Raw genomic sequence first — 24,000 nt, 5'->3', positions numbered from 1 at the left:
CTCTCTCTCTGTCTGGATTGTTTATATATTGTTTACTGATATATTTATTATTACACACACTCACTGTCCCTCTCTCTGTCTGGATTGTTTATATATTGTTTACTGATATATTTATTATTACACACACTCACTGTCCCTCTCTCTCTCTGGATTGTTTATATATTATTTACTGATATATTTATTATTACACACACTCACTGTCTCTCTCTCTGGATTGTTTATATAATATTTACTGATATATTTATTATTACACACTCACTGTCTCTCTCTCTGGATTGTTTATATAATATTTACTGATATATTTATTATTACACACACTCACTGTCTCTCTCTCTCCCTGGATTGTTTATATAATATTTACTGATATATTTATTATTACACACACTCACTGTCTCTCTCTCTGGATTGTTTATATAATATTTACTGATATATTTATTATTACACACACTCACTGTCTCTCTCTCTCCCTGGATTGTTTATATAATATTTACTGATATATTTATTATTACACACACTCACTGTCTCTCTCTCTGGATTGTTTATATAATATTTACTGATATATTTATTATTACACACTCACTGTCTCTCTCTCTGGATTGTTTATATAATATTTACTGATATATTTATTATTACACACACTCTCTGTCTCTCTCTCTGGATTGTTTATATAATATTTACTGATATATTTATTATTACACACTCACTGTCTCTCTCTCTCTCTGGATTGTTTATATAATATTTACTGATATATTTATTATTACACACACTCACTGTCTCTCTCTCTCCCTGGATTGTTTATATAATATTTACTGATATATTTATTATTACACACACTCACTGTCTCTCTCTCTCCCTGGATTGTTTATATAATATTTACTGATATATTTATTATTACACACACTCACTGTCTCTCTCTCTGGATTGTTTATATAATATTTACTGATATATTTATTATTACACACTCACTGTCTCTCTCTCGCTCTCTGGATTGTTTATATAATATTTACTGATATATTTATTATTACACACACTCTCTGTCTCTCTCTCTGGATTGTTTATATAATATTTACTGATATATTTATTATTACACACACTCACTGTCTCTCTCTCTGGATTGTTTATATAATATTTACTGATATATTTATTATCACACACACTCACTGTCTCTCTCTCTGGATTGTTTATATAATATTTACTGATATATTTATTATTACACACTCACTGTCTCTCTCTCTCTCTGGATTGTTTATATAATATTTACTGATATATTTATTATTACACACACTCACTGTCTCTCTCTCTCCCTGGATTGTTTATATAATATTTACTGATATATTTATTATTACACACACTCACTGTCTCTCTCTCTCCCTGGATTGTTTATATAATATTTACTGATATATTTATTATTACACACACTCAGTCTCTCTCTCTGGATTGTTTATATAATATTTACTGATATATTTATTATTACACACTCACTGTCTCTCTCTCTCTCTGGATTGTTTATATAATATTTGCTGATATATTTATTATTACACACACTCACTGTCTCTCTCCCTGGATTGTTTATATAATATTTACTGATATATTTATTATTACACACACTCACTGTCTCTCTCTCTGGATTGTTTATATAATATTTACTGATATATTTATTATTACACACTCACTGTCTCTCTCTCTCTCTGGATTGTTTATATAATATTTACTGATATATTTATTATTACACACTCACTGTCTCTCTCTCTCTGGATTGTTTATATATTATTTACTGATATATTTATTATTACACACACTCACTGTCTCTCTCTCTCTCTCTGGATTGTTTATATAATATTTACTGATATATTTATTATTACACACACTCACTGTCTCTCTCTGGATTGTTTATATAATATTTACTGATATATTTATTATTACACACACTCACTGTCTCTCTCTGGATTGTTTATATAATATTTACTGATATATTTATTATTACACACACTCACTGTCTCTCTCTGGATTGTTTATATATTATTTACTGATATATTTATTATCACACACACTCACTGTCTCTCTCTCTCTCTCTGGATTGTTTATATAATATTTACTGATATATTTATTATTACACACACTCACTGTCTCTCTCTGGATTGTTTATATAATATTTACTGATATATTTATTATTACACACACTCACTGTCTCTCTCTGGATTGTTTATATATTATTTACTGATATATTTATTATCACACACACTCACTGTCTCTCTCTCTCTCTCTGGATTGTTTATATAATATTTACTGATATATTTATTATTACACACACTCACTGTCTCTCTCTCTGGATTGTTTATATAATATTTACAGATATATTTATTATCACACACACTCACTGTCTCTCTCTCTGGATTGTTTATATAATATTTACTGATATATTTATTATTACACACACTCACTGTCTCTCTCTGGATTGTTTATATAATATTTACTGATATATTTATTATTACACACACTCACTGTCTCTCTCTGGATTGTTTATATATTATTTACTGATATATTTATTATCACACACACTCACTGTCTCTCTCTCTCTCTCTGGATTGTTTATATAATATTTACTGATATATTTATTATTACACACGCTCACTGTCTCTCTCTCTGGATTGTTTATATAATATTTACAGATATATTTATTATCACACACACTCACTGTCTCTCTCTCTCTGGATTGTTTATATATTATTTACTGATATATTTATTATTACACTCACTGTCTCTCTCTCTGGATTGTTTATATAATATTTACTGATATATTTATTATCACACACACTCACTGTCTCTCTCTCTGGATTGTTTATATAATATTTACTGATATATTTATTATTACACACACTCACTGTCTCTCTCTCTGGATTGTTTATATAATATTTACAGATATATTTATTATCACACACACTCACTGTCTCTCTCCCTGGATTGTTTATATAATATTTACTGATATATTTATTATTACACACACTCACTGTCTCTCTCTCTCTGGATTGTTTATATAATATTTACTGATATATTTATTATCACACACACTCACTGTCTCTCTCTCTGGATTGTTTATATAATATTTACTGATATATTTATTATTACACACACTCTCTGTCTCTCTCTCTGGATTGTTTATATAATATTTACTGATATATTTATTATCACACACACTCACTGTCTCTCTCTGGATTGTTTATATAATATTTACTGATATATTTATTATTACACACACTCACTGTCTCTCTCTGGATTGTTTATATAATATTTACTGATATATTTATTATTACACACACTCACTGTCTCTCTCTGGATTGTTTATATAATATTTACTGATATATTTATTATTACACACACTCACTGTCTCTCTCTGGATTGTTTATATAATATTTACTGATATATTTATTATTACACACACTCACTGTCTCTCTCTCTCTGGATTGTTTATATAATATTTACTGATATATTTATTATTACACACACTCTCTGTCTCTCTCTCTGGATTGTTTATATAATATTTACTGATATATTTATTATCACACACACTCACTGTCTCTCTCTCTCTCTCTCTCTGGATTGTTTATATAATATTTACTGATATATTTATTATCTCACACACTCACTGTCTCTCTCTCTGGATTGTTTATATAATATTTACTGATATATTTATTATTACACACACTCTCTGTCTCTCTCTCTGGATTGTTTATATAATATTTACTGATATATTTATTATTACACACACTCACTGTCTCTCTCTCTGGATTGTTTATATAATATTTACTGATATATTTATTATTACACACTCACTGTCTCCCTCTCTCTCTGGATTGTTTATATAATATTTACTGATATATTTATTACCTCACACACTCACTGTCTCTCTCTCTGGATTGTTTATATAATATTTAATGATATATTTATTATTACACACTCACTGTCTCTCTCTGGATTGTTTATATAATATTTACTGATATATTTATTATCACACACACTCACTGTCTCTCTCTCTGGATTGTTTATATAATATTTAATGATATATTTATTATCACACACACTCACTGTCTCTCTCTCTCTCTGGATTGTTTATATAATATTTACTGATATATTTATTATTACACACACTCTCTGTCTCTCTCTCTGGATTGTTTATATATTATTTACTGATATATTTATTATTACACACACTCACTGTCTCTCTCTCTCTCTCTGGATTGTTTATATAATATTTACTGATATATTTATTATTACACACACTCACTGTCTCTCTCTCTCTCTCTGGATTGTTTATATAATATTTACTGATATATTTATTATTACACACACTCACTGTCTCTCTCTGGATTGTTTATATAATATTTACTGATATATTTATTATTACACACACTCACTGTCTCTCTCTCTCTGGATTGTTTATATAATATTTACTGATATATTTATTATTACACACACTCACTGTCTCTCTCTGGATTGTTTATATAATATTTACTGATATATTTATTATTACACACACTCACTGTCTCTCTCTCTCTGGATTGTTTATATAATATTTACTGATATATTTATTATTACACACACTCACTGTCTCTCTCTCTCTGGATTGTTTATATAATATTTACTGATATATTTATTATTACACACTCACTGTCTCTCTCTCTCTCTGGATTGTTTATATAATATTTACTGATATATTTATTATTACACACACTCACTGTCTCTCTCTGGATTGTTTATATAATATTTACTGATATATTTATTATTACACACACTCACTGTCTCTCTCTCTCTCTGGATTGTTTATATATTATTTACTGATATATTTATTATTACACACTCACTGTCTCTCTCTCTCTGGATTGTTTATATAATATTTACTGATATATTTATTATTACACACACTCACTGTCTCTCTCTCTCTGGATTGTTTATATAATATTTACTGATATATTTATTATTACACACACTCACTGTCTCTCTCTCTCTCTGGATTGTTTATATAATATTTACTGATATATTTATTATTACACACTCACTGTCTCTCTCTCTCTGGATTGTTTATATATTATTTACTGATATATTTATTATTACACACACTCACTGTCTCTCTCTCTCTGGATTGTTTATATAATATTTACTGATATATTTATTATTACACACACTCACTGTCTCTCTCTCTCTGGATTGTTTATATAATATTTACTGATATATTTATTATTACACACACTCACTGTCTCTCTCTCTCTGGATTGTTTATATATTATTTACTGATATATTTATTATTACACACTCACTGTCTCTCTCTGGATTGTTAATATAATATTTACTGATATATTTATTATTACACACACTCACTGTCTCTCTCTCTGTCTGGATTGTTTATATATTGTTTACTGATATATTTATTATTACACACACTCACTGTCCCTCTCTCTCTCTGGATTGTTTATATATTATTTACTGATATATTTATTATTACACACACTCACTGTCTCTCTCTCTGGATTGTTTATATAATATTTACTGATATATTTATTATTACACACACTCACTGTCTCTCTCTCTCTCTGGATTGTTTATATAATATTTACTGATATATTTATTATTACACACACTCACTGTCTCTCTCTCTCTCTGGATTGTTTATATAATATTTACTGATATATTTATTATTACACACACTCACTGTCTCTCTCTCTCTCTGGATTGTTTATATAATATTTACTGATATATTTATTATTACACACACTCACTGTCTCTCTCTCTCTCTGGATTGTTTATATAATATTTACTGATATATTTATTATTACACACACTCACTGACTCTCTCTGGATTGTTTATATAATATTTACTGATATATTTATTATTACACACACTCACTGTCTCTCTCTCTCTCTGGATTGTTTATATAATATTTACTGATATATTTATTATTACACACACTCACTGTCTCTCTCTGGATTGTTTATATAATATTTACTGATATATTTATTATTACACACACTCACTGTCTCTCTCTCTGGATTGTTTATATAATATTTACTGATATATTTATTATTACACACACTCACTGTCTCTCTCTGGATTGTTTATATAATATTTACTGATATATTTATTATTACACACACACTGTCTCTCTCTGGATTGTTTATATAATATTTACTGATATATTTATTATTACACACTCACTGTCTCTCTCTCTGGATTGTTTATATAATATTTACTGATATATTTATTATTACACACACTCACTGTCTCTCTCTCTCCCTGGATTGTTTATATAATATTTACTGATATATTTATTATTACACACACTCACTGTCTCTCTCTCTGGATTGTTTATATAATATTTACTGATATATTTATTATTACACACACTCACTGTCTCTCTCTCTCCCTGGATTGTTTATATAATATTTACTGATATATTTATTATTACACACACTCACTGTCTCTCTCTCTGGATTGTTTATATAATATTTACTGATATATTTATTATTACACACTCACTGTCTCTCTCTCTCTCTGGATTGTTTATATAATATTTACTGATATATTTATTATTACACACACTCACTGTCTCTCTCTCTCCCTGGATTGTTTATATAATATTTACTGATATATTTATTATTACACACACTCACTGTCTCTCTCTCTCCCTGGATTGTTTATATAATATTTACTGATATATTTATTATTACACACACTCACTGTCTCTCTCTCTGGATTGTTTATATAATATTTACTGATATATTTATTATTACACACTCACTGTCTCTCTCTCGCTCTCTGGATTGTTTATATAATATTTACTGATATATTTATTATTACACACACTCTCTGTCTCTCTCTCTGGATTGTTTATATAATATTTACTGATATATTTATTATTACACACACTCACTGTCTCTCTCTCTGGATTGTTTATATAATATTTACTGATATATGTATTATCACATACACTCACTGTCTCTCTCTCTGGATTGTTTATATAATATTTACTGATATATTTATTATTACACACTCACTGTCTCTCTCTCTCTCTGGATTGTTTATATAATATTTACTGATATATTTATTATTACACACACTCACTGTCTCTCTCTCTCCCTGGATTGTTTATATAATATTTACTGATATATTTATTATTACACACACTCACTGTCTCTCTCTCTCCCTGGATTGTTTATATAATATTTACTGATATATTTATTATTACACACACTCACTGTCTCTCTCTCTGGATTGTTTATATAATATTTACTGATATATTTATTATTACACACTCACTGTCTCTCTCTCTCTCTGGATTGTTTATATAATATTTGCTGATATATTTATTATTACACACACTCACTGTCTCTCTCCCTGGATTGTTTATATAATATTTACTGATATATTTATTATTACACACACTCACTGTCTCTCTCTCTGGATTGTTTATATAATATTTACTGATATATTTATTATTACACACTCACTGTCTCTCTCTCTCTCTGGATTGTTTATATAATATTTACTGATATATTTATTATTACACACTCACTGTCTCTCTCTCTCTGGATTGTTTATATATTATTTACTGATATATTTATTATTACACACACTCACTGTCTCTCTCTCTCTCTCTGGATTGTTTATATATTATTTACTGATATATTTATTATCACACACACTCACTGTCTCTCTCTCTCTCTCTGGATTGTTTATATAATATTTACTGATATATTTATTATTACACACACTCACTGTCTCTCTCTGGATTGTTTATATAATATTTACTGATATATTTATTATTACACACACTCACTGTCTCTCTCTGGATTGTTTATATATTATTTACTGATATATTTATTATCACACACACTCACTGTCTCTCTCTCTCTCTCTGGATTGTTTATATAATATTTACTGATATATTTATTATTACACACACTCACTGTCTCTCTCTCTGGATTGTTTATATAATATTTACAGATATATTTATTATCACACACACTCACTGTCTCTCTCTCTGGATTGTTTATATAATATTTACTGATATATTTATTATTACACACACTCACTGTCTCTCTCTGGATTGTTTATATAATATTTACTGATATATTTATTATTACACACACTCACTGTCTCTCTCTGGATTGTTTATATATTATTTACTGATATATTTATTATCACACACACTCACTGTCTCTCTCTCTCTCTCTGGATTGTTTATATAATATTTACTGATATATTTATTATTACACACACTCACTGTCTCTCTCTCTGGATTGTTTATATAATATTTACAGATATATTTATTATCACACACACTCACTGTCTCTCTCTCTCTGGATTGTTTATATATTATTTACTGATATATTTATTATTACACTCACTGTCTCTCTCTCTGGATTGTTTATATAATATTTACTGATATATTTATTATCACACACACTCACTGTCTCTCTCTCTGGATTGTTTATATAATATTTACTGATATATTTATTATTACACACACTCACTGTCTCTCTCTCTGGATTGTTTATATAATATTTACAGATATATTTATTATCACACACACTCACTGTCTCTCTCTCTGGATTGTTTATATAATATTTACTGATATATTTATTATTACACACACTCACTGTCTCTCTCTCTCTGGATTGTTTATATAATATTTACTGATATATTTATTATCACACACACTCACTGTCTCTCTCTCTGGATTGTTTATATAATATTTACTGATATATTTATTATTACACACACTCTCTGTCTCTCTCTCTGGATTGTTTATATAATATTTACTGATATATTTATTATCACACACACTCACTGTCTCTCTCTGGATTGTTTATATAATATTTACTGATATATTTATTATTACACACACTCACTGTCTCTCTCTGGATTGTTTATATAATATTTACTGATATATTTATTATTACACACACTCACTGTCTCTCTCTGGATTGTTTATATAATATTTACTGATATATTTATTATTACACACACTCACTGTCTCTCTCTGGATTGTTTATATAATATTTACTGATATATTTATTATTACACACACTCACTGTCTCTCTCTGGATTGTTTATATAATATTTACTGATATATTTATTATTACACACACTCTCTGTCTCTCTCTCTGGATTGTTTATATAATATTTACTGATATATTTATTATCACACACACTCACTGTCTCTCTCTCTCTCTCTCTCTGGATTGTTTATATAATATTTACTGATATATTTATTATCTCACACACTCACTGTCTCTCTCTCTGGATTGTTTATATAATATTTACTGATATATTTATTATTACACACACTCTCTGTCTCTCTCTCTGGATTGTTTATATAATATTTACTGATATATTTATTATCACACACACTCACTGTCTCTCTCTCTCTCTCTCTCTGGATTGTTTATATAATATTTACTGATATATTTATTATTACACACACTCACTGTCTCTCTCTCTGGATTGTTTATATAATATTTACTGATATATTTATTATTACACACACTCACTGTCTCTCTCTCTCTCTGGATTGTTTATATAATATTTACTGATATATTTATTATTACACACACTCACTGTCTCTCTCTCTCTGGATTGTTTATATAATATTTACTGATATATTTATTATTACACACTCACTGTCTCTCTCTCTCTCTCTGGATTGTTTATATAATATTTACTGATATATTTATTATTACACACACTCACTGTCTCTCTCTCTGGATTGTTTATATAATATTTACTGATATATTTATTATTACACACACTCACTGTCTCTCTCAGGATTGTTTATATAATATTTACTGATATATTTATTATTACACACACTCACTGTCTCTCTCTCTGGATTGTTTATATAATATTTACTGATATATTTATTATTACACACACTCACTGTCTCTCTCTCTCTGGATTGTTTATATAATATTTACTGATATATTTATTATTACACACTCACTGTCTCTCTCTCTCTGGATTGTTTATATAATATTTACTGATATATTTATTATTACACACACTCACTGTCTCTCTCTCTGGATTGTTTATATAATATTTACTGATATATTTATTATTACACACTCACTGTCTCTCTCAGGATTGTTTATATAATATTTACTGATATATTTATTATCACACACACTCACTGTCTCTCTCTCTCTCTCTGGATTGTTTATATAATATTTACTGATATATTTATTATTACACACACTCACTGTCTCTCTCTCTGGATTGTTTATATAATATTTACTGATATATTTATTATTACACACTCACTGTCTCTCTCTCTGGATTGTTTATATAATATTTACTGATATATTTATTATTACACACACTCACTGTCTCTCTCTGGATTGTTTATATAATATTTACTGATATATTTATTATTACACACACTCACTGTCTCTCTCAGGATTGTTTATATAATATTTACTGATATATTTATTATTACACACACTCACTGTCTCTCTCTCTCTCTCTGGATTGTTTATATAATATTTACTGATATATTTATTATTACACACACTCACTGTCTCTCTCTGGATTGTTTATATAATATTTACTGATATATTTATTATTACACACTCACTGTCTCTCTCTCTCTCTCTGGATTGTTTATATAATATTTACTGATATATTTATTATTACACACACTCACTGTCTCTCTCTGGATTGTTTATATAATATTTACTGATATATTTATTATTACACACTCACTGTCTCTCTCTCTCTCTCTGGATTGTTTATATAATATTTACTGATATATTTATTATTACACACACTCACTGTATCCCTCTCTCTCTCTGGATTGTTTATATAATATTTACTGATATATTTATTATTACACACACTCACTGTCTCTCTCTCTGGATTGTTTATATAATATTTACTGATATATTTATTATTACACACACTCACTGTCTCTCTCTCTGGATTGTTTATATAATATTTACTGATATATTTATTATTACACACACTCACTGTCTCTCTCTCTGGATTGTTTATATAATATTTACTGATATATTTATTATCACACACACTCACTGTCTCTCTCTCTGGATTGTTTATATAATATTTACTGATATATTTATTATTACACACACTCACTGTCTCTCTCTCTGGATTGTTTATATAATATTTACTGATATATTTATTATTACACACACTCACTGTATCCCTCTCTCTCTCTGGATTGTTTATATAATATTTACTGATATATTTATTATTACACACACTCACTGTCTCTCTCTGGATTGTTTATATAATATTTACTGATATATTTATTATTACACACACTCACTGTCTCTCTCTCTCTCCCTGGATTGTTTATATAATATTTACTGATATATTTATTATTACACACTCACTGTCTCTCTCTCTCCCTGGATTGTTTATATAATATTTACTGATATATTTATTATTACACACACTCACTGTCTCTCTCTGGATTGTTTATATAATATTTACTGATATATTTATTATTACACACACTCACTGTATCCCTCTCTCTCCCTGGATTGTTTATATAATATTTACTGATATATTTATTATTACACACTCACTGTCTCTCTCTCTCCCTGGATTGTTTATATAATATTTACTGATATATTTATTATTACACACACTCACTGTCTCTCTCTGGATTGTTTATATAATATTTACAGATATATTTATTATTACACACACTCACTGTCTCTCTCTGGATTGTTTATATAATATTTACTGATATATTTATTATTACACACTCACTGTCTCTCTCTCTGGATTGTTTATATAATATTTACTGATATATTTATTATTACACACACTCACTGTATCCCTCTCTCTCCCTGGATTGTTTATATAATATTTACTGATATATTTATTATTACACACACTCACTGTCTCTCTCTGGATTGTTTATATAATATTTACTGATATATTTATTATCTCTCTCTCCCCCCTCCCCCGGGTTATTTATATCACTGTTATATGTTTTATTACTCACTCTCTCTCTCTCTCTCTCTCTCTCTCTCTCTCTGTCTCTCGGGTTGTTTCTGGAAGTTTCCTCCCGGTTTTTATTCCTATTTTTCTGCTTCGGTCGCGAAATGGCGCCGGCTCCAACCGTCACCTTCGGCGCCTCCCCTCTGCACTTCCGGCGACGCCCGCCAATCCGCGTCGGCTCCGGCCCGTCAGTCAATCCCAACCGCCGCCCCCCTGCGGTCGTCATATCCTTCTCAACCCGTCATCACGTACGACCTCCCGCGGCCACCTCCAGTCTTCTCTGTGCTCCGCCCTCTTCCCGTCCTTCGATTGGCCACAGCGGCCCGTCGTTCAACGGCCCTCTCCAGTGGCAACCCGCGTCGCGCCTTTGTCCCGCCTACTTGTTCATTTCCTCCTCGTCGTTTCCCCGCCCCTTGCCCTTCCACGGCTGATTGGCTCTCCTTCACGCCTGTCATCCTCTATTGACCTTTCACCCTCTTTCGGCACCCATTGTCAGGCTCGTTTGCCCAATTTATTTACTCCTGTATCGTGCTATTGGTCCTGCCGGCCGTCCATTTACCCCGCCTCCAATCGGAGCCGTCCTTTCTTTGTTGCGTCATCTCTAAATTGTACCGCCCCCATGCCTCAATCCCGTTGGCTTCAGCCAGATGCGTTTGGCGAATCAGACGCTCCTCCCTCCCATACCCGTCACCTTCTCACCTCTGTCCCGCCCTCCTCCCATTGCGATTGGTCGGGCCTCACGCCAATCCGCACGCGAAGCATCGCCGCGGCGTTCCCCCTTCTCCCGCCTCCACCTCGCTGCCATTGGCCTAGAGACGTTCCGACGGGCAGTCCTTGGACCAATTGGACGTGCGCACCCGCTGTCCTCCCACCAATCACCTCCCTCTCCCTTACGTCCATCATCAGCCTGTTCCCACCCACTGTCCTCAATGGGTCTTTGCAATGTTGGTGTTGGTGTTGGTGTTGGTGTTGGTGTTGGTGTTGGTGTTGGGGGGGGGGGGGGTGTACAAAGTTAAAACTCACACTACACCAGGTTATAGTCCAACCGGTTTCATTGCAAGGACTATAATTTATTGCAAAAACTTACAGTGTGATATCACTGAAATTACACATCGAAAAATGCATTGATTGTCTGTTGAATCTTTCATCTGTTTGAATACCACTTCTTACATGTTCAAGTCACAAAACCTTTTTTTTAATAATAAAAAGCTGCATTCTCAGGTTAGCTGTTAACAAGGGGTGACAGCTGGACAATATGTTGAAGGTTTAAAAAAAACAATGACTGCAGATGCTGGAAACCAGGTTCTGGATGAAGGGCTTTTGCCCGGAACGTCGGTTTCGAAGCTCTTTCGATGCTGCCTGAACCACTGTGCTCTTCCAGCATCGCTAGTCCAGAATATGTTGAAGGTGTTAGCCCCCCCTGTGTTCTCTGTCTACGCCATGATGGTTAGATTGATTCCAATCTGAAAAGTGAGATCACGGAGTTTGACATAAATTCATGCAGTTTTTGAGCTCAGAGTTCTCCATGAATGCACGCGGTTTGTGAGCAAAGTACAATGTAACTCTGCAAGTACAAATTCACCCCCACAAAATATATGTGTGCATGTGGGTCTTTGTCTGTCTGTGTGTGTGTGTGTCTGTCTGTCTGTCTGGGTTGGGGGTTGTGAGTGTGAGTGTGACAAAGTGTGTGTGTGTGTGTGTATTGAGTGTAGAGTGTCTTAAGTCTGTGAGGGGGTGCATGTGTGAGTGTGGGAGTATGTGTGTCTGTAAGGGCATGTGTGTGTGTCTGTGTGTGAGAGAGAGAGTCTGTGTGTGTGTAGGAGTGTCTGTGTGTATGAGAGAGAGAGATTCTGTGTGTGTGTGTGTGTAGGAGTACCTGTGTATGTGTGAGAGAGAGAGTCTGTGTGTGTGTGTGTAAAGGAGTGCCTGTGTGTGTGTGTGTGTGTGTGTGTAGGAGTGTGTGTGAGAGAGAGAGCCTGTGTGTGTGTGTGTGTGTGTGTGTATAGTACAATGGTGGTCACCTGTAATGTGACATGAACCCAAAGTCCTGGTTGAGGTCCTCCCTATGGGTACCGAACTTAGCTATCAGCCTCTGCTCGACCACTTTTCTCTGCTGCCTGTCCCGAAGTCCACCTTGGAGGATGGTCACCCGAAGGTCTGAGGCTGAATGTCCTGGGCCACTGAAGTGTTCCCCAACTGGGAGGGAACCCTCCTGTCTGTTGATTGTTGTGCGGTGCCCATTCATCCATTGTCATAACCTTTGCTCAGTTTCCCCAATGTACCATGCCTCCGGGCACCGTTGCCTGCAACTTATGCGATTGACAACGTTGTCTGAGTCACATGAGTACCTGCCATCTACAAGGTGGGAGGTGTCCCCATACGTAATGGTGGTATCTATGTCCACACTCGGAAACGTCTTGCAGCGTCCACCATGGCAGGGTTGTATGGAGTTGTCCTGAGAGCCGGGCAGTTTGCTACGAACAACAATCTGTTTGAGGTTTGGCGGTTGTTTAAAGACAAGTAGTGGAGGTGTGGGTAAGGTCTTGGTGAGGTGCTCATCCTCATTGATAATGTGTTGCAGGTCATGAAGAACATGGCATAGTTTTTCAGCTCCAGGGAAATACTGAACAACAAAGGATACCCTGTCGGGTGCAGCATGTGTCTGTCTCCTGAGGAGGTCATTACGGTTCCTTGCTGTGGCACATTGGAACTGGCAGTCGATGAGTTAGGAATCGTACCCCGTTCTTGTGAGGGCATCCCTGAGTACTTCCAGGTGTCTGTCACATTCCTTCTCATCTGAGCAGATCCAGTGTGTGCGTAGGGCTTGTCAATACGGGATGGCTATTTTAATATGTTTTGGGTGGAAGCTAGAGAAGTGTAGCCTTGTGAGGTTGTATGTGGGTTTGCGGTAGAGTGTGGTGCTGAGGTGTCCATCCTTGATGGAGATGTATGCGTCTAAGAATGAAACAGATAGTCGAGAGTAGTCCATGTTGAGTTTGATGGTGGGATGAAACTTGTTGATGTCACTGTGTAGTTTTATTAGTGATTCCTTGCCATGGGTCCAGAGGAAGAAAATGTCATCAATGTACCTGGTGTACAATTTTGGTTGGAGATCCTGCATAGAGAAGAAGTCTTGTTCGAACCTGTGCATAAAAATGTTGGCATATTGGGGTGCAAATTTGGTCCCCATGGCTGTTCCATGTGTCGGGATGAAGAATTGTTTGTCAAAGATGAAGACGTTATGATCGAGGATAAAGCGGATGAGTTGTAGGATGGTGTTTGGAGACTGGCAGTTGTTGGTGTTGAGTACTGAGGCTGTTGCTGCGATGCCATCCTTGTGGGGGATGCTGGTGTAGAGTGCGGAAACATCCGTTGTGACGAAGAATGTTCCCGGTTCGACTGGTCCGTGGGTGCTGAGTTTCTGTAAGAAATCCGTAGTGTCGCGACAGAAGCTGGAGATCCCCTGTACAATAGGTTTCAAGATGCCTTCCACACAGCCGGAGAGATTCTCACAGAGGGTCCCATTGCCCGACACAATGGGACGTTCTGGTGTGTTGGCTTTCTGTACCTTTGGAAGGCAGTAGAAGTCGCCTACATGAGAAGTACATAGGATGAGGGCGTGTGAGGAACTCTGAAGGACTGGATCCAAAGTTCTGATCAGTGTGTTTAATTCACGGGTGTGTTCTTTGGTCGGATCAGCTGGTAGTTGCCTGCAGTGTTCCTGGTTGTTCAGTTGTCTGTACACTTCCTTGCAGTGATCTGTTCTATTCTGAAGGACAATGGCTCCTCCTTTAGCCGCTGGTTTGATGACAATGTTGTGATTGTTTTTGAGAGTCTGGATGACACTGTGTTGTGAAGCGGTGACGTTTTGCTCTACCTTGTGGGTACAGCGGATGAATCCGTCATTTATATATTTCCTGACGGTTTGAGCATACACGTCAAGCCCAAGGCAAGCGGCCCTCTGGTGGGGTCCAAGACGACGCCTTCTTTGCTCTTTGCAACAGCTCTTGTCCCGCCTTCCAGGCTTTCGGCCAATCGCCGAGCTCTCCATCCTTTTCCCCCTGAGCCAAGAAGCCGCTTGGAGGGACACAATGTGGCCATTCAGTCCATCTTCCAACCTACCCCCAGTACTGTTCCCCAACCCTCCCGCCATGACACTGGTGATTGTATCGGTGCAGGCCCCTGCACCGGGACACATCGTCCACTTCCACTGCTCCGTCCTCTCCACTCGGAAAGCTCCCTCCCTCACTCCCTCTGTCCCTCACTCCCACCCTCACTCCCTCCATCCCCATCCCTCACTCCCACCCTCACTCCCTCCATCCCTCACTCCCACCCTCACTCCCTCCATCCCCACCCCTCACTCCCACCCTCACTCCCTCCATCCCCATCCCTCACTCCCACCCTCACTCCCTCCATCCCTCACTCCCACCCTCACTCCCTCCGTCCCCGTCCCTCACTCCCACCCTCACTCCCTCCATCCTCACTCCCACCCTCACTCCCTCCATCCCCACCCCTCACTCCCACCCTCACTCCCTCCATCCCTCACTCCCACCCTCACTCCCTCCATCCCCATCCCTCACTCCCACCCTCACTCCCTCCATCCCCGTCCCTCACTCCCTCCATCCCTCACTCCCTCCATCCCCGTCCCTCACTCCCACCCTCACTCCCTCCATCCCCATCCCTCACTCCCTCCATCCCCATCCCTCACTCCCACCCTCACTCCCTCCATCCCTCACTCCCTCCATCCCCATCCCTCACTCCCACCCTCACTCCCTCTGTCCCTCACTCCCACCCTCACTCCCTCCATCCCCATCCCTCACTCCCACCCTCACTCCCTCCATCCCTCACTCCCACCCTCACTCCCTCCGTCCCCGTCCCTCACTCCCACCCTCACTCCCTCCATCCCCGTCCCTCACTCCCACCCTCACTCCCACCCTCACTCCCTCCATCCCCATCCCTCACTCCCTCCATCCCCATCCCTCACTCCCTCCGTCCCTCACTCCCACCCTCACTCCCTCCATCCCCACCCCTCACTCCCACCCCTCACTCCCTCCATCCCCATCCCTCACTTCCTCCGTCCCTCACTCCCTTCTTCCATCCCCATCCTCCACCTCCCTCACTCCCTCCCTCCCTCACTCCTTCCCTCCACCCCCATCCTCCACCCCTCACTCCCTCCGTCCCTCACTCCCACCCTCAGTCCCTCCACCCCCATCCCTCACTTCCTCCATCCCTCACTTCTTCCATCCCCATCCTCCACCTCCCTCACTCCCTCCGTCCCTCACACCCTCAGTCCCTCACTCACTCCCTCGCTTCCTCCAACCACATCAGCACCGCCTTCCTAACCTGCAATCTTCTTCCTGACCTCTCCGCCCCCACCCCCACTCTGGCCTATCACCCTCACCTTGACCTCCCTCCACCTATGGCATTCCCAACGCCCCTCCCCCAAGTCCCTCCTCCCTCCCTTTTATCTTAGCCTGCTGGACACACCCTCCTCATTCCCGAAGAAGGGCTCATGCCCGAAACGTCGATTCTCCTGCTCCTTGGATGCTGCCTGACCTGCTGCGCTTTTCCAGCAACACATTTTTCAGCTCTGATACTCCAGCATCTGCAGTCCTCGCTTTCTCCTCCAGCTTGCTATTAGCGTTCTTCACTGCCTGCTGTACCTGCATGGCCCTCAGGAAATGGGGGGGGGGGGGGGGTGGGGGCAGGGGACACCGCACGTCCGGAAGGTTTGGGCCCAACGGGAAAGGGAGCGAAAGGGTGCCCCGCCCTCCCCTTCGCCTCTCGTTTTTGCTCCCCTTCCTCCCACCGCTCCCGTTCCAACTTGGCCAAGCTTAGCCTCCCCCCCCCCCCCCCTTCGCGGCCATGATGGCAAACCGGCCGCGCGCTGGAGGGTCAATTCCTTGTCTTCGTCCCGGTCGCGTCCTCCAGACGGTCTCCCTTCCCTTCCAGCCCTCCCAACCACCAACCGCATCCCGTCTTCCTGTTGACTGACCATCGTCCTCACTCCCCAACCTCCCCCCCCCCCCCCCCACCCCCCCAACCCACCCCCAATCCTGACTCACGGTCCGTCTTATCTGCAGCTCCCCTTCCCCATTTACTCCTGCCCCAACAGGCCTGAGCTGTACAGATACGCAGCGCGGAAACACGCCATTCGGTCCAACTCGCCCAGCTATCCTAACCCAATCCAGTACCCCCCCGTTTCCCAGCACTTGGCCCATCTCCCTCTAACCCCCTCCCTATCCCACGTTTCCACCCCACCCCCCAATCCTTTTCAATATTGTCATTGTACCAGCCCCCACCACTTCCTCGTTCTACACACGCAACACCCTCTGCGTTACCCCTAGGGTTCCCTCTCCTGTGAAACCTAAGCTCCCCCCCCCCCCCAGTTCGAGACTCCCCCCACCCCAGGGGAAAAGAACTTAGAGTTTTGAAGAAGTAACAACGAGGATTGATTTGGGCAGAGCAGTAGATGTGATCTACATGGACTTCAGAAAGGCGTTCGACAAGGTTCCCCATGGGACACTGAGTAGCAAGGTTAGATCTCATGGAATACAGGGAGAACGAGCCATTTGGATACAGAACTGGCTCAAAGGTAGAAGACAGAGGGTGGTGGTGGGTTGTTTTTCAGACTGGAGGCCTGTGACCAATGGAGTGCCACAAGGATCGGTGCTGGGCCCCTCTACTTTTTGTCATTTACATAAATGATTTGGACGCGAGCGTAAGAGGGACAGTTAGTAAGTTTGCAGATGACACCAAAATTGGAGGTGTAGTGGACAGCGAAGAGGGTTACCTCAGATTACAACAGGATCTGGACCAGATGGGCCAATGGGCTGAGAAGTGGCAGATGGAGTTTAATTCAGATAAATGCGAGGTGCTGCATTTTGGGAAAGCAAATCTTAGCAGGACTTATACACTTAATGGTAAGGTCCTAGGGAGTGTTGCTGAACAAAGAGACCTTGGAGTGCAGGTTCATAGCTCCTTGAAAGTGGAGTCTCAGGTAGATAGGATAGTGAAGAAGGCGTTTGGTATGCTTTCCATTATTGGTCAGAGTATTGAGTACAGGAGTTGGGGGGTCATGTTGTGGCTGTACAGGACATTGGATAGGCCACTGTTGGAATATTGTGTGCAATTCTGGTCTCCTTCCTATCGGAAAGATGTTGTGAAACTTGAAAGGGTTCAGAAAAGATTTACAAGGACGTTGCCAGGGTTGGAGGCTCTGAGCTACAGGGAGAGGCTGAACAGGCCGGGGCTGTTTTCCCTGGAGCGTCGGAGGCTGAGGGGTGACCTTATAGAGGTTTACAAAATTATGACAGGCACGGACAGGTTAAATAGGCTAAGTCTTTTCCCTGGAGTGGGGGAGTCCAGAACTAGAGGGGCATAGGTTTAGGGTGTGAGGGGAAAGATATAAAAGAGACCTAAGGGGCAACTTTTTCACCCAGAGGGTGGTACGGGTATGGAATGAGCTGCCAGAGGAAGTGGTGCAGTTGCAACATTTAAGAGGCATCTGGAAGGGTATATGAATAGGAAGGGTTTGGAGGGATATGGGCTGGGTGCTGGCAGGTGGGACTACCTCCCTTTAACTTCTATCCGCGTCTAAGACTGTACGACTGCAGAACTCACGTGACTATCTCCGAGGGTAACGCGGTTGATGTGGTAATGACTCTAATATTGTATCCAGATCCATCTTTACACTCTCTCTTCCATATTTTTTTAATTAAAGTGTAACTCCTCCTTGACTTTAAGGAACAAATGTGAAAGTCTGAGGTGATTTTCCTCAATGGTTAGGTTTCGGTTTTGTGTCTTGTGTTAAGGATGGAACAGAGAAGCTCCACAAATTGCCAGCGCTTTCCGTGTGGACCCTGTTAAGTACAGACACGAGTAACCAGTAGTGGGGGGGGGGGGGGTGGTGCGGTGGCTCAGTGGTGAGCACTGCTGCCTCACAGCACCAGGGTCCCAGGTTCGATTCCAGCCTCAGGGTAACTGTCTGGGTGGGAGTTTGCACATTCCTCCGGGCGCTCCGGTTTCCTCCCACAGTCCAAAAAATGTGCAGGTTAGGGTGAATTGGTCATTCTAAATTTCCCATCATGCCCAGGGTGGGGGGGATTGGCCGTGCTAAATTACCCATAGTGCCCAGGGATGTGCGGGTTAGGGTGGGGGATTGGCCGTGCTAAATTACCCATAGTGCCCAGGGATGTGTGGGTTAGGGTGGGGATTGGCCGTGCTAAATTACCCATAGTGCCCAGGGATGTGGGGGTTAGGGTGGGGATTGACCGTGCTAAATTACCCATAGTGCCCAGGGATGTGGGGGTTAGGGTGGGGGATTGGCCGTGCTAAATTACCCATAGTGCCCAGGGATGTGCGGGTTAGGGTGGGGGATTGGCCGTGCTAAATTACCCATAGTGCTCAGGGATGTGCAGGTTAGGGTGGGGATTGGCCGTGCTAAATTACCCATAGTGCTCAGGGATGTGCGGGTTAGGGTGGGGGATTGGCTGTGCTAAATTACCCATAGTGCTCAGGGATGTGCAGGTTAGGGTGGGGGATTGGCCGTGTTAATTACCCATAGTGCCCAGGGATGTGCGCGTTGGGGTGGGGATTGGCTGTGCTAAATTACCCATAGTGCTCAGGGATGTGCAGGTTAGGGTGGGGGATTGGCCGTGTTAATTACCCATGATTTACGATGTGGCCTCTGCGTTTTACTCACGCTGTGGCATGGGAAAGGGCACGGGAACCCGGGGCCGAACCCTGAGTGTCAAGGGGAGAACTCGCTCCCTCTTCCCGACCAGGAGAAATGTCGTCGGCCAGCGAGCTGGGGTTTGGGGGGGGTGGGGGTGGTGAGGGAGTCGGTCGATCCATCCAACACTGAAGGGTCGTCAACAAGACTGGAGACTCCTTCCAGTTAACAAGGGGAACGCGAAGGAGCGAGTTAGATGGGCCAAAGGACCTGATCTCTCCTCCCGTGGTTAGATTCTCCCTCAGTGGGAACCCCCAGGATGTTGATAGTGGGGGGGGGGGGGAGGGGGGATTCAGTGACGGTAACACCATTGAACGTCAAGGGGGCGATGGTTAGATTCTCTCTCAATGGGAACCCCAAGGATGTTGATAGTGGGGGGAGGGGGGGGATTCAGTGACGGTAACACCATTGAACATCAAGGGGGCGATGGTTAGATTCTCTCTCAATGGGAACCCCCAGGATGTTGATAGTGGGGGGGGTGAGGGGGGGATTCAGTGACGGTAACACCATTGAACGTCAAGGGGGCGATGGTTAGATTCTCTCTCAATGGGAACCCCCAGGATGTTGATAGTGGGGGGAGGGGGGATTCAGTGACGGTAACACCATTGAACATCAAGGGGGCGATGGTTAGATTCTCTCTCAATGGGAAACCCCAGGATGTTGATAGTGGGGATTGGGGGGAGGGGGGAGGGGGGATTCAGTGACGGTAACGCCATTGAACGTCAAGGGGGCGATGGTTCGATTCAAATCGCGAGAGACACGGGGGGGGGGGGGGGGAGGTTGTCAGAGAGCACTGGCTTTATTTTTATTCTTGTACACAGAGACAAACCCATCAGCCCTTCCTCCCCCTGCCAGCCCAGTCCTCCCAAAACAGCCCCTCCCCCTCCATCAGCCCGGATTGACGTCCGGGTTGCAGCGGCCATCTTGGATGCCATCTTGGTGGTCGGCCAGGAGCTCCCGGATGGTGCGGCGCCCCCCGGTGGAGCCGAAGACGTGGTCCAGGCGGGCGGCCCGGTCCCACACCACGCGCCCGCGGTGCTTGAAGTACTGGATGCGGTGCTGGGGGATGGCCAAGGCCCCCAGCTCAGCCTCCGCCAGCTCTCCCCAGGTGAACAGCTCAAAGGGCTGCTCCACTGTGCCCAGGAAGCGGTCGTGGTAGCCCACCGCGAAATCTGCGGGCCGCAGCTCCGGGTCCCAGCGAATGCGGGAGATCACCATGCCCGCTGTTCGCATTGGGGCCTTCTTGCCCTCCTGTCGTGGCACCTCCGCCCCTCCTGGGCATCCTGGTATCTCTGTCTCGCTCGCCGTGCCCAGTATCTCTGTCTCGCTCGCCGTGCCCAGGATCTCTGTCCCCCTCATCGTGCCCCGGTCGGCTATCTCTGTCTCGCTCGCCGTGCCCAGTATCTCTGTCTCGCTCGCCGTGCCCAGTATCTCTGTCCCCCTCATCGTGCCCCGGTCGGGTATCTCTGTCTCGCTCACCGTGGCTGGTATCTCTGTCTCGCTCGCCGTGGCTGGTATCTCCGCCCCTCTCGCTGAGCCCGGTATCTCCGCCCCGCTCGCCGAGCCCTCGATGCCGCCGTGGGCCGGGTGCTGGTTCCAACAGCGATCCCCGAACGCACAGCGTCCCCGCAGGTGGAAAGTGCACACATGGCCAGAGACGGAGTTCCCTCGGGGCTGATGCCCCTCCTGCCGGGTGCCATCTGCCATCTGGAGCAGCAGCAGTGCCCGGGGCTACAGGGGGGGGGGGGGGGGGGGGGAGACACAAGCACAGAGAGGTGGGGGCAAGGCAGGTTACAGAGCGGGGCACACGCGGGGCACACACACCCACAGGGCACAGCCTCATATTACCCTCTCTCTCTCTCACTAACTCCCTCTTCCTCTACCTCTCACTCTCTGTCACTCTCACTCTCTCAGACCCTCTCTCTCTCTCACACATTCACACTCTCTCTCTAAACCACAAGTGCACACACATACACTCTCCCTCTCTCTTGCCCACGCGCACACACACACTCTCTCACACTAAACCGCGCACACACACACAGACCCTCTTATTTCTCTCTCTCTCTGACCCGCTGTCTTTCTTCCAAATCCTCTCTCTCTCCTACTCTCTCTCTCTCAGACGCTCTCTCTTTCTCTCCATCGCTCAGACCATCTCTCTCTCTCACACACACACACACAGACACCTTCCTTCTCCCTCTCTCTCAGACCCTCTCCCACACACAGACCCTCCCTCCCTCACTTACACACTCCCTCGCTGTCTCTCTCTCTCTGACCCTCCCTCTCTCACACACACAGACCCTCCCTCCCTCACTTACACACTCCCTCGCTGTCTCTCTCTCTCTCTGACCCTCCCTCCCTCACTCACACACTCCCTCGCTTTCTCTCTCTCTCTGACCCTCCCTCTCTTCCTCTCTCCCACACACAGACCCTCCCTCCCTCACTCACAGACTCCCTTGCTTTCTCTCTCTCTCAGACCTCTCTCTCTCAGAGCTTCTCTCTCACACACACACACACACACATAACCTCTCTCTCTCACTCACAGACTCCCTCACACTCTCGGTCTTTCTCACTCTCTCTCACGCTCTCAGACCCTCCTCACGCTCACAGAGTCTCTCTCTTTCTGTCTCTCTCTCTCTCTCTCACACACCCTTACACTCTCCGACACTCCTCTGTCTCTGTCCCAGTCTCTCCCTCTCTCTCTCGCTCTGTCCCCCTCACTATCTCTCCCTCTCTCCCAGCCTCTCTCTCTCTCTCAGACCAGCCCCCCTCCTCTCTCTCTCTGTCAGACCACCCTGCCCCACTCTCTCTCTCTCACTTCCCCAGGCCGAGGGAATCCTACCTGCTGCTCCCAAAGACAGCAATGTTGAATGCGGAAGTGATGGGGGATGGGCAGGGAGACGTAAATATTATTCTGGATTAGTGGTGCTGGAAGAGCACAGCAGTTCAGGCAGCATCCAAATAGCTTCGAAATCGACGTTTCGGGCAAAAGCCCTTCATTAACCCAGTGATCCCGATCCAAAACCGGTCATAGGTTATACTCCGAGCTGAGCTACAGGATGGGAGTGGGAACCGACGGAGGGTCAGTGCTGAGGGAGTGGGCACTGTCGGAGGGTCAGTGCTGAGGGAGGGGGGCACTGTCGGAGGGTCAGTGCTGAGGGAGGGGGCACTGTCGGAGGGTCAGTGCTGAGGGAGTGGGCACTGTTGGAGGGTCAGTGCTGAGGGAGTGGGCACTGTCGGATGGTCAGTG

General features: G+C 41.6%; 3 protein-coding genes across 3 annotated transcripts in view; all 3 read right to left on the bottom strand.

Moving 5' to 3' along the window:
• The window catches only part of LOC140472830 (leukocyte receptor cluster member 8 homolog), a 35,618-nt gene extending 23,270 nt beyond the window's left edge, over window positions 1-12,348 (bottom strand). Inside the window, exon 1 of the mRNA XM_072567526.1 lies at window positions 12,024-12,348. Within this exon, the coding sequence (XP_072423627.1) occupies window positions 12,024-12,245 (222 nt within the window). The 5' untranslated portion in view covers window positions 12,246-12,348. The remainder of the gene's footprint in view (window positions 1-12,023) is intronic.
• A 708-nt stretch (window positions 12,349-13,056) lies between these two features.
• On the bottom strand, window positions 13,057-16,256 carry LOC140472832 (uncharacterized). Its single transcript, XM_072567528.1, has 2 exons — window positions 14,041-16,256; window positions 13,057-13,482 (listed from the first exon to the last, which is right to left on the bottom strand). Exon 1 carries the CDS (start codon window positions 16,215-16,217, stop codon window positions 14,847-14,849), a length of 1,371 nt encoding a protein of 456 aa, XP_072423629.1. The 5' UTR covers window positions 16,218-16,256; the 3' UTR covers window positions 13,057-13,482; window positions 14,041-14,846.
• A 5,277-nt stretch (window positions 16,257-21,533) lies between these two features.
• On the bottom strand, window positions 21,534-23,727 carry leng9 (leukocyte receptor cluster (LRC) member 9). The gene is made up of 2 exons (XM_072567527.1): window positions 23,593-23,727; window positions 21,534-22,484 (listed from the first exon to the last, which is right to left on the bottom strand). Exon 2 carries the CDS (start codon window positions 22,458-22,460, stop codon window positions 21,642-21,644), a length of 819 nt encoding a protein of 272 aa, XP_072423628.1. The 5' UTR covers window positions 22,461-22,484; window positions 23,593-23,727; the 3' UTR covers window positions 21,534-21,641.
• Window positions 23,728-24,000: the final 273 nt, after the last annotated feature.

Source organism: Chiloscyllium punctatum, unplaced genomic scaffold (genome assembly GCF_047496795.1).
Source record: "Chiloscyllium punctatum isolate Juve2018m unplaced genomic scaffold, sChiPun1.3 scaffold_461, whole genome shotgun sequence".
NCBI classification, from domain to species: domain Eukaryota; kingdom Metazoa; phylum Chordata; class Chondrichthyes; order Orectolobiformes; family Hemiscylliidae; genus Chiloscyllium; species Chiloscyllium punctatum.
Note: the sequence above shows the minus strand (reverse complement) of the source record. Positions and strands in the feature narration are given on the sequence as shown.

Excerpts from the sequence above, each read along its gene's own strand:
- LOC140472832 (XM_072567528.1), bottom strand. The coding sequence starts at position 16,217 with ATGTGTCCCGGTGCAGGGGCCTGCACCGATACAATCACCAGTGTCATG.
- leng9 (XM_072567527.1), bottom strand. The coding sequence starts at position 22,460 with ATGGCAGATGGCACCCGGCAGGAGGGGCATCAGCCCCGAGGGAACTCC.